Source organism: Neolamprologus brichardi, chromosome 14 (genome assembly GCF_056152115.1).
Source record: "Neolamprologus brichardi isolate AB-2024 chromosome 14, ASM5615211v1, whole genome shotgun sequence".
In the NCBI taxonomy this organism is placed as follows: Eukaryota; Metazoa; Chordata; class Actinopteri; order Cichliformes; family Cichlidae; genus Neolamprologus; species Neolamprologus brichardi.
In genome coordinates, this window is record NC_142117.1 from 6858683 (window position 1) to 6874287 (window position 15605).

Genomic DNA, 15605 nt, shown 5'->3' on the forward strand with positions numbered 1-15605 from the left:
ATTCAGAATGAGGAGTGTGTGTTTTTGAAAGCAAGGTGTGAAATTTCCTGCGTTGTCTTTCTTTACCCTGTAATGTAATACTTCCAAAGCAGTACTGTCAAAAGTCTACATTTCTGGTCTATATGCCTCAAATGACCTACCCTACCATCTTCCTGTTTGTTTTTCATCTGGGGGAGAGGGGATCTCAGCTTGATCGGGGGGTGTGTCTTTTTCTCTAAAGCGTGGGATTCTGATCTGAAGCCAAATGTATCATGAGCTCTCTCAGCATCTTATCTGTTTTGGGTACACTGCAAGGCTTGCCTGTTCTATTTATTATTTTAAACCGGGAAGGGCGGCAAACCATGGGAAAGTAGTCCAGAAACATTTGTCCAAGCTGATGACACATCAGACGGAGGGCTATGATTGAAGATAGCCCTCAGGCTGATAAGTGTATAAATGTTTTCTACAGTTGTGTGTGTTTGTCTGTTTCCTGTTCAGGGCAGAAAAACATTCAGCACAGACAGGGCTGGGCTGGGGTGGAGCAGTGAGCATGGGAGGAGATTATGAGCTCTATCAATTAGATCAATGGTTTCAAACCACGTGTAATGGAGAGCTGAGGTCATCGCTGCACCAGCTGTGTTAACTAATTAGCACACTTTCACTTAGAAAGGAGGAAATGGGCTGCTGCGTTGAGCTGGGTTGCCGCACAAACCTCTAGGGCCAATGTGGGAGGAAGCCTGATACCCAGATTGTGAGGGGTGGCCACAATAGCCTGGCGGTGGTTTTTTTTCCCCACCCTATTTGCATTATTTCTAAGTTTGTTTCCTGTAAGGAATTATAAAGTACATATGTAAGTAGCTAGAGGTGGACTATTTTTCTCTCACTGTCAACAAACGGTGTGAGAAAATACAATTATTTGTACTTGCGTGTGCCATTATACAGGCTACTGCAATCCTAGGCCTTTCCATTAACCACTTTCCAAAGACAGTTTTTTTTTGTGTTTGTTTTTTAAATGGCAAGCTTCCAGTTATATTAACTGCTGTACAAACCACATTTGGTCATATGCATTACCATTTTTTTTCCCATCAGAAAGACTACCACCATACTCAAGTGATTTACTTGACTCTTATTTTGACCAATTAAAAGTCATTGCTAGCCAGTTACAACAATCCATCCAGTCTGAAGGACCCTTTGAGAGCTGGTTCCTGCACACTTATGCAGACACCGAAATTACATGGAGAAACACTGAAGAAGCAGCCTGGCAGAGACTGGGTGCTGAAGCTGGCCGGTGATGAGATGCAGGTGGTCAGGCTGAGGGGCGGAAACACTGGCCCTCCACCCAAGAGCGGAGAAACCTCTGCTCAGTTCCTCCTAGACCCAGAGTGTTACAGAGTCCGAAACACCATGAAACCAGTGCTGGACTATGACATGGACCTGCATTTGCCGTTGGAGCTGCAGCAGATGGAGCACTGCATAAAAATATGAAACTTTGACAGTTTTAAGGCCGGTTTCAGTTTTGATCCTGGTTTAGCAGTAAAAGATTCTGATATTTGAAATTCGTCAGACAGCAGCCTCGGGGGTCATGTGTCATCAGATTAAAAAAATTGATCCTTAGGGAACACCTCAGGGAATCTATTTCGGTCCAGCTCTCCATCCATGCCAGCAGTCGGTATCAGTATAATGAGCAGTTTCTGTGCAAGTGGAAATCTGAGTGAAACTTTGCACCTCACTGTGATGTCACCAACATTATTGAATCTTTAATATCACTAATTCACATTTGATTGGTGGTTATATAACTTACTAAGACTGCCATTTTCTAAAACTGCTCCTGTAGGTTTTAGCAAAGGATACTTACACAAGTAACAGCATCAATGTTAGGGACTATTTGCAGCAGTGGATTAATACGCATACCAGAATATGGTGGCTTGATTTAAACAGACTCCAGTGGCTGGGCTTCTGTGTCAGGATTTAACTGCTGCTAAAACAACCTTTTTCTACATTTAGTTTGCTACATCGCTAAAGTGTTGTACAATCCTACAATTTTCTTTTGTTCACATTTGACCCGAGTAACTGAGGAAAGAACTGACATGCTAAGATCCCTTAAGATGTCAGGCTGCATACTTCTTCAGGGAACTCATCAAATCCCATCCCAGAAAGGCATATCCATTACAAATAGAGATAAAGGATGTGAAAGGGGCAGAAACCAGATGAGAGCTATCCAGGCTGTTAACGTGCCGTCTGTCACATTGAGGCCAGAGGCTGAAATTGCAGCTGCACACTGTCGATTGGAGAACACAGCGTGTTGCAAGTCTGTTTGCATTTTCATTGGAATTTGTCCAAAAGTCTGTAAAGTTGTAATTTAATGGATGCTTGATGAAAGGATTTTGCGGGCAGCTCTGCTCACATGACATACTGGTCTCACCGCAACACATGTCCAGTGTTCAATCATGTCGGTGTATGTGAACTATCCGTGATCTGCTTGTTTTGCTGCATAGCCGCTTCCACATCGCTCACTTGAATGCGGTGCTGCTTCTTGCTGCTGCTTTCAGCATGTCATTCACGCCAGCATCCACCTGAAGGATCTGATTGATTCTAGTTCCCTTAACAAGGATCTTACTGTCTTTGCTCCACATTCCTTGTGAGGTGAGAATATTCCAAGTGACAAAGGTTAAGCCTGTAGACCTGTGCAAGGCTGGAGAAGTGATAGTATAAATTTTTAACAAAAAAAAAAAAGCCCCAAATTCTCAAGTTCTGGCTTGTTAAACTTAAATATAAGCTGCTTTAGACATTCAGCATCTTTAGAACATAAAGGGTTTTTTAGTTTTAACTGTATGAATCAGGGCTGAAAATATTTTCAGTCCCCTAATACCAATATCCAAGAAGGTCAGGACTAAAACGTAGGCTGTATAATGTAAATTTAAAAAGAAATGGGACTTGCAGTTCATTCAAACGGTTTCGACTGAATGTACAAAGACATGAGGAAACAAAACCTTACTGTAGTTTTGGTGCTTATTTTGAATTTTAAGTCGACAACACATTTCAAAAAAAGCACTTGGCAACAGTGGGACAAAAAAACTCCTTTTTAACAGGAAAAACTCTGCAGACTGCCATTGGTTGGAGACAGACTTACTACTTGGCTAACTTATTTGGAAATTATTGGCTTTTGTTTGGTTTTTTAATACTTCGCACAGGTCATCGTTAAGACTCCCAGTCATTTTATAATATGCCCAGTGTCCCAAGATTACCTCTTACACATGATGGTGTCACAGCTAGCAGGGCAAGCCGTGTGGAATTTAATGAATAACCCAAAGTGCAGGCAGCTTTCAGATGTCAGTGAGTTTTATTAGGGAGGTGAACTAGACAGAACCTGAGGATAACCTAAACTGGAGAAAACTAATAGCAACTGACCTGAAATGGCACTGCAGGGAGACTCAGGAAAACCATACAGGAAAACACAGGGAGTTACACAGACAAACCAATACACAATCAGGGCAATCAGGGAATGGGAGATAGGAGGGAGACACGGCTGGGATTAATTGGATGTAATGACACAAGGGGAAGCGAAACTAGAAACACTGACAAGAGAAACAGACTTTCAAAATAAAACAGGAAACACAGACAAAACTCTGAACACGCAAACTTAACACAGACTGGGGAGACAGAACAAAGGAACTTGAAATGTGGAACAGGAGAGCACAGAGGACACAAAATACTAGGGATAATTGCGAACAACTCAAAATAAACAAAACCAGAATATTAATAAATTTAAACATAAACACGGAGTCAGACTCTGGGCCATGACAGATAGACAAAAACTCTCACAGTCACTGGAACATCTCTTGGACAGCTAAACAGAAATAGACCTCATATCAGAGACATGGAGGCAGAAGGTGGATATTCAAGAGAAGCAAACAAAACTAAACGGGAGAAGCACAAACCCATCAAGAGGCACTTAAATACACTATACTAACACTGTACAAAAGCAAGGATGTCAAACTCATTTTACTTCATGGGCCGCATACTTTGGCCATAAGTGGGCTGGACAAGTGAAACTCCCCTTTCTGTCAGTGAAAAGAAGTCTAACTACACATTTAATAGCTGTGATTTAGACTCTTAGAGCTTAAAGTGTAAGAAATAAATATGTAAAATGAAGATATGAATGTCCTGTAATTGTAAATTGGAAAGTGTATTTTAATGACAGAGTATTTCTTCTTCTTTTTTTCCATTTTTTTACTTGCACCCACAGAGTAAAAAAACAGGAATGTCATTTATTGTTTATCTATTACTTTTTTACAGTCTTTATTGTGATGTAAAACTTATGAGTAAATTGTTAAAAGTCTTTACATTTTCCAAACTTGCTCAGTGGGTCAGATTGGAGTCTTTGGTGGGACACCCCTGACATAAAGGGACAACATGGAAAATCATGGCATAGCATACTGATGCTAATTAAAAGAGCTGTTTCTTGCTATATGTGTATGGCCTTCATTGGCCTCGGGTTGTATATGTGACAGATATGACCTTTTTAGAGCAAGACCCCCAGAAAAAAACCCCAGCGATAGGATGCTGGTTCTGCTGACCCCACTGTGACAAAGACGGATGAACACATCACTCCAATACCAGAGACAGACAGCAGGTTCCCCTCCCCCACACAAATCAAACTAAAAATACATTCTGGCGACAGAAGACTTTCTGGAATGTATGGGATAGTGAGGAAAACATTTTTGGAGGTCTAAATTTGACCCACTGCTTTGCTTTAGGCTGCTCTGCCTTTGATGCCGCTCATGTCCCTCTGGTATGTGAGTAGATAAGCATACTCAGCTGTTGATGATAACAAATAAATCTCACAGCTACTTGTTTCTCAGAAAACCTTTGGTAGGCTTTGTGCTGCTCAGAGCTGAAGGTCTCATGTTTCATCGATGTAAACGCTCGTGGCACAAAGTTTTGGCAGTGGCACCACCATAGTGGCTGGTAGAAGCAGATTTACCTCCAGTGGGTTAATCCTCAATTAAATATCCTCCTTTGTGTGTGTCCCAGAACGTCACAACAATGTGTGTGTTATTTGCGAGCGATAATTGGTGCCGGCTGACGGCTTGTTTTCACTTGCAAGATGGCAAAATGAAACTTCTGATTAGTATTCTTCTTTCCTTTTCACCCGACCCCAGATGAATTCTTTGTGCTCCGTTCATTATGTAATTCTCGACCAGGCAACCCGCTGGGTTTATTTTTAGCTACATCCGTGCGGTTGGAGAGTATAAAGCTTTGGGTGATTTGCTGCTCAATTGCAATTTTTTTTAATTCAGCGCACTTCAGTTTCTTAAGCCTTAAATCCCTATAGTGTGTCTGTCTCTCTGCTTGTGCCCCCCCAGATATCCCTTTAACCCCAGCCTGCTCTTTCCGTAGTTTCCATTAGCTTCCAATGTACAATGCGTACTTGACCTTATGCAGTGTGGTCATATTGTTTTCTAGTTTTGAAGCTTATTTCAGACGTCTGAGACAGACAGGTGTGAGTTGGATGGTGGTTGGCAGAGATCTTTGGATGGTTGGATCTCATTAAGTAGCCGTGATACGACTTATCATGACTGAATATTAAATACAATTTTCTCTGTCAGGTACTGCACAAGGACTTATTAGTGTCACTGATAGTTCTGGCCTTATGTTACTTTACATTTAAATCCAATAAGTTCCACACAGTGAGCTGAACAGACTTTAAATCAGGCAGAAAGAGATTATAAGTGGAAAAAGTGGAATCTCAGGCAGTACTTGCACAGCCACAGACGATGTGAGTCACTGAGTTTAGAAATGAGGAAAGAAAGGTTTATCCACTTTTGCCTTTTTTTTTTTATTCACACGTTGCCGTTCTGTTGTTGTAAAAAATTGTGAAGCTGCAGCATTTCTATGACTAATGGAGTTGGCTGATATAATGCTACACAATAACAATTATTTGTGAATAAATGGTCAGAAAGTGAATTATTTACAGAGTAAGAGTACTCAGACACGACCCCTATTTAGAGTGTGAAATTTACCTCAAAATGCAATTATTTGTAAATGTTTCAGTGTAAACATTCTAAATGTTTTCTGTGCCCTATTGTGAATAAAATATGGACTCATGAGATTTGCAAATCCTTAATTAATCATTTCATTGTTTACATTTTGCAAAGCATCCAACGTTTTTGGAGTTCATAACTGACACAGAGCATCATTTTCTGTCTGTCTCCAGTCTGAAGGCAGTGCTGTCAACCCCTCCATCCAGCGGGGCATTGGATCTTTCCGGCATCCCTCTCACAGCTCGGGACATGGAGCGTCTGTGTGCGCACCTGCAGCGCTACGCGTCTACTCTGATCAGCCTGGAGCTGGGCTTCACTGAGCTCACAGACGAGGCCTTCCTCCTGCTGCTCCCCACACTGGCCTCTCTCCCACACCTGGAGACTCTGGCACTGAACGGAAACAGGCTGACCAGAACGATTCTGAAGGAGCTGACAGACGCCCTGAAGGTCAGAAAGTCAGATATCAATGTTTTCATACAGTGCTTTTACTATTTTATATACTAAGATCCCTCAGATGTTAGGAGTGTCTGAAGCTGCGTACTATATACTTATATTTGACAAAGGAAACTCCAGAAAAGGGGAAACTGTTGCTTAAACCAAAATAAATTTAGTTTTGAGCCTTGATAGCCCTACAATATAAAATTCAAGTCACTAATAATCCTTTTTAGTATTTTTCACTAGTGTTCAGTGCTGAAATCAGTCTCCCAGTAGTTCCTGAATTATTCCAGGTTTCCACCTTAACAACTAAGGCTTTTTATCACTTAGCTAGAGCAGCTTGGTTTTTCTTTCTTCAAAACGTGGGTAAATAATATCTGAGAGAAAGTGACAAATCAAAAAACATTTTCTGTGATCTAATCTGGTGTTATTTTTTATTTTTTTCTTTCTTTGAAATTTATACTAACAGACTGACCAGTTTGAGGATTTTAACTTGATTTGTTGCATTTATGTTGAAAATACCTATTGAACATAGTGCTTATACTGCAACATGGGAATATTTTTTTCCTCAGGATCCGGGCAGTTTCCCAAGCGTGACATGGATTGACCTGGGCAACAATGTGGATATTTTCTCCCTGCCGCAGCCCTTCCTGGTCAGCCTGAGGAAGCGCTGTCCCAAGCAAGGCAACCTGCCCACCATCCAGGAGTTTGGAGAGAGCCAGGCCAGCGACCCCCCTGAAAGGCTACGGGGTCTTGGGGAAGAGGAGGAAACAGACGACACCAACCGGACTGAGAGCATGGGCGAGCTCCGTTCGGAAGTAGAGGAAGAGCTGGATGGAGAGATGGAGATACAGGAGATGATGGAAGAGCTGCTGGACTTTGACAGGGAGGTACAAGGGAAGGAGGATGAGGAGGAGAGCATGTGGACAGTAGGGGAGCACAGGAAAGGAGGGGCGAGGAGGAGAGAGAGGGGAGGGGATGAGGAGGAGAAGAAGGAGAGGGTGGTGCAGAGGAGAGAGGAGCGTCCAAGGAGGAGGACAAGGGCAGTGATGGCAGAGTACGAGGATGACACACAGAGCTGTTCGAGCCAGTCGCAACACTCATCTGGGGCAGTGGAGCCAATGAGAGTCGAGGAAGACGAGTTTACCGACCAATCAGAACACTTTACCTGATCGGTCCCCACTGCTCGGTTTATGTTTAACTTCCTGTGTCTACTTCTACATGGAAGGAGGCGAGAGAATTCTGTGGCTGAAAATGCTGCAGTGCTGCATAAATGTGCCACTCGATGTCCCTCCCCTGATCTGAATCACAGCTTCAGACGCTGACGGAGTGGCTGCTGAACTCAGACTGAAACTCAAGCCAGTCCCCAGCAGGAAGTGTGTTTTACCTTAGCTGTCTGTTGTTTAAAGTACTAATAGACCACAGATGCTATTGCATAGTATAGACTGATAAATTATATCACACGAGGCTTTCATGTATAGAATGCTAATCTATATTCAGGTCCTTCCTCCTTGTAATCCCAGTAATACCTACATGTGCCTGTAACACGTCCCATTCCTGGTTAAAAGACAAAGTAATCAGGGCCTTTATAAGGAAATGTTTTTGCCAAAAACTACAAGTGGAACTGTGTAAAAGGCCCACGTGGGTCAAAGGCCAGCCTGATGGATCGGAAGATCTTTGTAGAATCCGGTTGCTGCTTAAGAAAATGAACAGATGCACTGTGTTTTAGTAGAAGAAATGTGATGTGAAATTTGATGAAGGTGAAATTAGTAAGCTAAAAAACCACCCTGATAATAGCTAGAGCAATGAGTGACTCTGGAAGAAAAAGGTCCTGTTTCCAAGGCTATGCAAGGGAGAGCGGGTGACGATGAGCCAGCTTTTACTTGAGTCAACCTTTAGCTAAGAGGAGTAATAACTTCAGGAAATTATATCTCGCTTGAAAACTTATCAGACGTAGCTAACTCAACTAAACAACAAGATATTTCATCTCAAAATGTGGGAAGTTGAGCTTAAAACAGATGATGATCCATCTGAGAAAATAGTAACAAACCATTCTTCTAACCGTACATGTAATTATTTAGAATTAGATCTCAACTCCCGGTTATTAAATAGACATTGCAGCTTTTTTGTCTATAGTGCTAAAAGATGAAGATACTCCGCTGTCCCTCTTAAGGAAAAGCTTAAATTGGATGAAAGCTTTGTTGCTTTGAGGGTATTTTCATTGTTTTTCATTTTCACTGTCATGACAAAAAGTTTTGGAGGTGGCACAACAAATTTATTAAGTTTTTGAAACACATTAAACCTTTATAATGGTTCTTCACTGTATCAAAGAAACATGAAAAATAAACTAAATACAAAATGAAGCAAATGAAAACAAACCCAGATCTGTTGGCCTCGACTGTACAATCTCAACTTTTGCATTAAAAGTTAACAACATTTAACATAAAACACCAATATAGTCAAAAATATAGTAAAAACCAACTCTGTTTAAGATAAAATATTCCTGTGCCCCATACAGATAGTTATAGTATCACTGGTTTAATTAACACATATCTACACCAATCAAACTCTAAACACAGCATAACCGAAATAATGATCAAAACTCTACTAAACTGAGGATTTGATCCATTACCTGCATCTTTATGATTGTTATTTCAGAAGTAATAGCTAAATGCATAACTCTTAGTATGCAGGATGAAGTAGAGTAAACTTAACCTAATGTAAGAAAACCTCAAAACTATAATAAATTAAGTTAAATTAACTCATTTTAAAGCTTTGCTGCTGTGCCTGGAAAGCTTTGACTGACAATTATTTTGTGAAAAGATCTCCTAGCTACTTCATCTACCTTGTTCTCGAATGGAAAATTAAATTTAAGGTCACATGACTAAAGCCTACCCAATTTATCAGTGGGCAAATATTATGGCAGATGTTAGCATCCACATTTATAACAGCACAAAAAGTTACTTTCAAAAGTTAAAATGATATAGAAAAAATTCTAAATTCCTATATTGCTGTGCTATACACATATAGGTGCTCAGATATAGGTGGAAGGCGACCTTACCTACTGGCTCATCTTATCCCTTTGTCCCCTGCAGTGGATAGAAGTGTTAACCTCATTGCCATGCATCCCAAAGCCAAGTGCTGAAATATTTAGTAGCCTTTTTCCTCATAATCCAGGTCATGCTTCACACCGCGGCGCTGTACACTAGAGTGCATCACACGCTTACAGTGCTGTGCTTGTATATAGGTCGCTGCTATGCTGTACACTGGGTTACAACACAATATCCTTATACAGTATGTAGCTCTCACCTGGCTTGTGCTTTCTCTCCATGTGTCATTTATAATCCCTGCAAAGCTTTAATAAACTGTATTTTTAGATGTACAGTACATATATATATATATACATATATATAACTAATCATTTTTATCTGACAGATTTTTTAGATTGTATATTAGCTACTTCACAAGTACTATCACTGAATTCAAGAATTTGTATATTTTAAGGGGTTTGCAGTAGCAGTATTCATGTTTGTGAATAACTCTTGAAGGAAGAGCTGACCCAGTTTAATGACTGCCTGATCACTGAAGAAAGACTCTGTCCAGGTAAAGAATATTACATTGGAGCAAAGTAAATGTCACCTTAAAACAGTCAAAATTGCAAACTTTTTTTTCTCTCAGACCATGGCCCTAGGTGCTAATACGCTCACCTTTGGAGCTGTTTATGTGTGTATCATAGCAAATGAAGGCTTTTTGTGATGTACTGCTTTGCAACATCATCATAAATTAGCATAAACACAGCTGGCTCCATTATAGAGCTATCTTGAATCACTAGCTAACAGCAGGGGGTCTGCATAATAACAGAAACCCTGCCAAAGATATAGAACTGGCTGCGCTAGTCACAAAAAACCCTCTATTGTAATTCTTTTTATTATTATTATTTGTAGAGTTGTTCAATTGAAAGGCTTTGAGAAGTGAGAGAGGCTAACACTGATGTTGTTATGAGACGGTGCTGAAGCTCTGATGAACAGAAAGCATGTGGACAGTAAAGCATGAAGGGAAAGGGCCTGATCCCAGTTTCCAAACTAATAACCTTTGAAGCCTGTCCCTCTAAGGGCGTGAGGCCTTAATGTAGACCTATGTTTTTCCCTGGTGTCCCTATTGCCTACATACAAGTTTTAAAGATGAGGTCAGAGTATGCAGACCCTTTCCAAAAAATTAGAATATCATGGAAAAGCTTATTTATTTCCATAATTCCATTCAAAACGTTAAACTTTCAGGATTATAGATTCAGATCCCGCAACTTAAACGATTTCAAGTACTTAGTTGTTTATTTGTATGTTTGTAAATTTGGGCTGATGTCTTCATAGTATTCTAATTTTTTGAAATCATGTTTTCATGGATTTCATGATCTGGAAGCCCAAATTATGTACAAATAAACAACTAAGTGCTTGAAATTGTTTATGTTGTGGGCCCTGAATCTATAATCTATGAAAGTTTAACATTTTGAATGGAATTATGGAAATAAATAAACCTTTCCATGATATTCTAATTTTTTGGAAAGGGATTTACTCATATTTACAGATGTATATATGAGTAAATCCCTGACAACAGCTCACGTTTCACACTGCTTTAAACACTCAGTTTCAGATAAATTTTTCTACTCTTGGTTCTGTATGTGTATTAGAGTGGATACTCCTTGTATGGTCATCTCAGGCACAGTTCTGATGTGAGCACAAAGGTCCCACCTTGTTGTTTAGATCTTCTATTGTTATCTCAGACAAATGAACTGAGTAGCTACACCAAGACCCAGGATGTTATGGCTTAGTCACACTGGTCATTTAGTGATTGTATGAAATCTTTTTGCATTCGGTGACCAGCTGCAAGTTACTTTGATCACCAGCTGGTCCCCCAGAGATGAGAACACATTACAAGATTACGATCTGAGTCACTCTGGACCAATGAGTGAAACTCATGTGTAATGCATTTTGTTGCAATAAGGGACTTGACTCAGCTGGTTGCCAACTAGTAACCAGATATTACTGTGGTTGAACTGCTGTCCTGCAGCAACTGCATCTCTGTCTGTTTCTGAATTTCTGGTTCAAACCTGTGAGGTTCTGGCTGAACTCTGAAGCTAATGTGAATTTCTGTTCAAGGTGAAGGTCTGTGTATGTAAACAGCAACAGAATTGACATTTTCATTAATCTATCACCGTTGTTTGCTGTATTATCACAAACAGATTGCATGTAATTGCCAACTTGACCCCATTCAGTCTCAATCTGATAACAGACTGACTCCATTGTATTGCTGTTTTATCGCAGCGCTAAAATAGGTGCAGGTTCAGGTGGTTCTAACGTAAGAGTAAATTATATTTTTTCTCATCCAAAATGTTTTAGCAGATTAATTAATACTGATACAGATGAAAAAAAAAAAGCAGTGCCAAATTTCGCCAAATGGATAGCATTTAGAGAATACCCCACTGACACCTGAAACTGTGTCCAACTCAATATGAAGGCTCGATATGACCTGTGCAGCTTCCTTCTGGAAAAAACAGAATCAAATCAGAACTGAATCAACAGCAGTTTCAACAATAAAAGATTTAGGTGTCTTATTAGAGACAAAAAAGAGGCTAATGTAGTCTTTAGAAGCTCATTCCCTCTGATTCTGCACCCCTAGTATTTCTTCTTTTTAAATCTTTAGCCTTCAGACCTAACAGGTTGCGACTCGAGGGGCATCACCTGAGGACAAATATGCAAACCTTAGCGGTTGAAAATAGAAGCCAAAAATCGCATTTACCACATTTTCTGGAGTGACCACTGGTTCTAAACATAAATAAATCCCACTGCCCCCCATGTTAAACTTTACCTCAGAATTAACCATGTTTATAGCCTGGTATGGAAACATTTTGGTCTGTACAGATACTCATTTGGATCTGACTAAGGCTTAAAGTTGGTGGCTGCTAAATGTACTATAGTTGATAGCTTCCTGCTAATCACCACTTTAGCTAATTTCACTTCCTGAATTGGACCTCTTTACCATGTTTGTGCTGTTAATGTCTTTTCTGGAAGTTATTGAGTTGCTGTGTGGCGCAAAGAGTGGCATCCAAGACACGAATGCAGTTTGCCTATTATGTTAGCTACCATTGCTGATAACTTAACTCATAACTAAACCACCACCCGCTCGTCATTCCTGGCTCTAAAAATGTGGCACAGCTAGAGCCAAAATGCAAATGTTGAGGTTTTAAAATGCAGAGTGTGGAAACCAGTGGGTGAAGTCACCGGTGACCATGTCCATCTTTTATATAGAGGTATATGGCCTTTATTACTGAAGCCAAATAAAAGCCCCAAGACCTGTACACAGATATAAGTGTATAAAACAAGTGCATCTTCCCTTTAATACTCACCAGGAGCTTTTACTGTAAGACAAGAAACTAATGAAAAGCATTGAAATAAGCAAATCCAGCCATTTAGCAATTTACCTCATACCATAGTGTGTTCAGCAGTAATAACATGATACTTATAGGTAACCAACATGTCACACAAGCTGCTAGCTGCTCCCTTTTACTACATTAATACAACATAGGCTGTAGAAATTCAGTGGTAAATCAGTGGAATCTAATTACAAAGAGAAGCATCCCTTTAATGCATCTTTACAAGGACCTAGTATTCCATTGTCCCTGTAAAACCACTTTAACCAACAGCGCGTTAATACGAACCCTTTAAACAGAGGCAGATGTAAAGCATGTGACACTGAACTCACACTGTTGAAGTCCGTCCTTGAGAGCCACATTGAACTTATTTTTAGCAATTCTCTGTATAGAGTGTCAAATATTGATTGTTGTACAGTGAGTTCAGTTTGTGGTATGTAAAGCATCCACTGGCTTTGTGTACCACTCGTGGTTTGGACTCCATTCTTGGGGTAAGAGTCTTGCTGAAGCTTGCGAATTTACATTGGCTGAAACATGTCTTTGACTGACTGCAGGAGAGGGATATGTACATCATTTTGTCTGCTTTTATGTTGAGGTCATGGGAAATCAAGGCAAAGGGAAATCAAATTAAGCTGATATGCTCATTTGAAGTATTTGAATATATACATATGTAAAGATTCTTCAAACTTGCTTGTCAGAAACTCTCATATTGTTCAGCTTTACTTTCTTCAGCCCTGAGTAAGCAAACTGGTTGAAATTGTGGCCATATGTCTATAGTTTGGTGATTTATCCTTCCCCTTCCTCTGTACAACTATCTACTCATTGCCACGTGCAGAATGACCTGTCCTTTTGATGCAAACTGTGGTTTTCAGCTTGTGGAGCTATAAATGTTTCCAGTGACAAGAGGATGTGAAGTCCATGCGTACGTCTTGTCCAAGGACTCTTGCTGCTTTATTGTGAGTTGTAAAAAGAAACATGGAAATTTGAATTTGAAGGTATGGGCGTCTGTAGCCTTGAATCGTTTATGATTCTTTCCTCAGTATCAGTTTTTCTGTCTATAGCATATACCTCTATGATATTCTCCATGTTCCATTTGTCCCAAAGTGTCTTTGTTTTCATGCCACTTTATCACGTTGATCCTTTTAAAGGAAAACTCATTCATTTCATTCAAATTTAAGATGAAATTGTAAAACCTGATTGTCTGCTGTTTTGCCATGAATCTTATCAATAAATTCTCTGAAGGGAAAAACCCTGCCTTACTCTTACGTTTGTGTTTTCCTCATGTGTTCATGTGTTAGCTACAGAAAATATTTGTAGGACACATCATACATACATCTGACGCTATAATACTATAGCATAGTAACACGTGGATAACTGTTATCTGTGCTTCTTAAAGTGATTTATATTATAAACAGTCATCAAATGATGTGCCAGCAGAATAGCAGGAAAAACAATGGGCTTGTTATAAACTCTTTCTTGTTATCAAGTCATTAACAGCCAAGTCTTTACTAAATGGTCATGGCTTTTCTCCTGACAGATGAATTTATACATGCATATTAATAAATTCACAAAATACATGTTCTAATAACTCATTTGATATGCATTTATAATGATCCAAAAACACAGCATGGTGCAGTTGTAAACAAATGTATTCTATCATATGTCTGGGTTAGGGTTAGCAAGTGCACTGTGGTGGATTAAAAGGTAATAAATGACACTATAATAAAATCCATTTGTGTCAGCATCCTGAAATTGTTTTAACAAAGCTAGCGTTTTGCTTCCAAGGAGCAAAAAATAGCAAAGGGGAACAGATTTATAACATTTTAAAAGTGGTCTTGAGCAATAGTTCTCCAGGTTTTCTGGTGGTCTTTCAAATTTTTCTTTGGACATTGACGGCTTTTTCACCCATTTTCAGTCCAGTCCTTGAAACTTACCATTCTCCGAGGAATGTGTTTTGTTCTTTAAACCACTTAACACTGACCTGTAAGTCATGCATAAAGAAAGCACCTGACTCTAGGAATGAACTAGTGCAGTGTCTACACCTTATTTGCTCTAATTTCTTTAGTTGACCCAATGAAAAAAGCCAAAATAATAACTCAGTTTGACAGGCATGAAATAGTATTTTTGCACTAACGTGGAGATTTCCAAAATAGTATTAACCAAAGACTCGGTGTGTTGTGCAGTGTGACCTTAAAAATATGAGGAAACCTTACAAGTGGAAGACATAAGGAGAAGTGGCAAAACATTACTGAAGCAGTGTGGGATCATCTTAACATAGACCAGAACAAAAGGCATCCAGCATCCAAAGAAGAGCTTTGAATGTCCTTCAAGAAGCCTGGAGAATTGTTCCTGAAGTCTACTTAAAGGCCGACAAGAAATCGGCCTTAGAGAGTTCAGACTGTGTTGAATCATACCAAACATTGACTTTCAAGCTTGTTATAATTGTACAGACTGATTTTGACTTATATGCTGTATTTTTTATTTATGTCTGCACATTTCAATCAGTCATTGTACTCATTTCCCATTTTCTTCACAAAACACAAAGAAACGGGAAGAGGTGGCTCAAGAGCTTTTGCACAGTAATGTACTGTAGCTTTAAATTATAACATTATATAAAAGTTGAAGAGACATTTGCTTTGCCAATCAATTCTTTTTAAAAACAATGCCTATTTTGTATTTCATATCTTTTTGGCTGATAGTGGAGATAATTTCCCATGTGTCCA

General features: G+C 39.6%; 1 protein-coding gene across 1 annotated transcript in view; it reads left to right on the plus strand.

Annotated features, from left to right (window-relative positions):
* lrrc75a (leucine rich repeat containing 75A) overlaps positions 1 to 10707 on the plus strand; it is a 69393-nt gene extending 58686 nt beyond the window's left edge. The window contains exons 4-5 of the mRNA XM_006809309.3: positions 6197 to 6470; positions 7031 to 10707. Coding sequence (XP_006809372.2) covers positions 6197 to 6470; positions 7031 to 7630 — 874 coding nt within the window. The 3' untranslated portion in view covers positions 7631 to 10707. The remainder of the gene's footprint in view (positions 1 to 6196; positions 6471 to 7030) is intronic.
* Positions 10708 to 15605: the final 4898 nt, after the last annotated feature.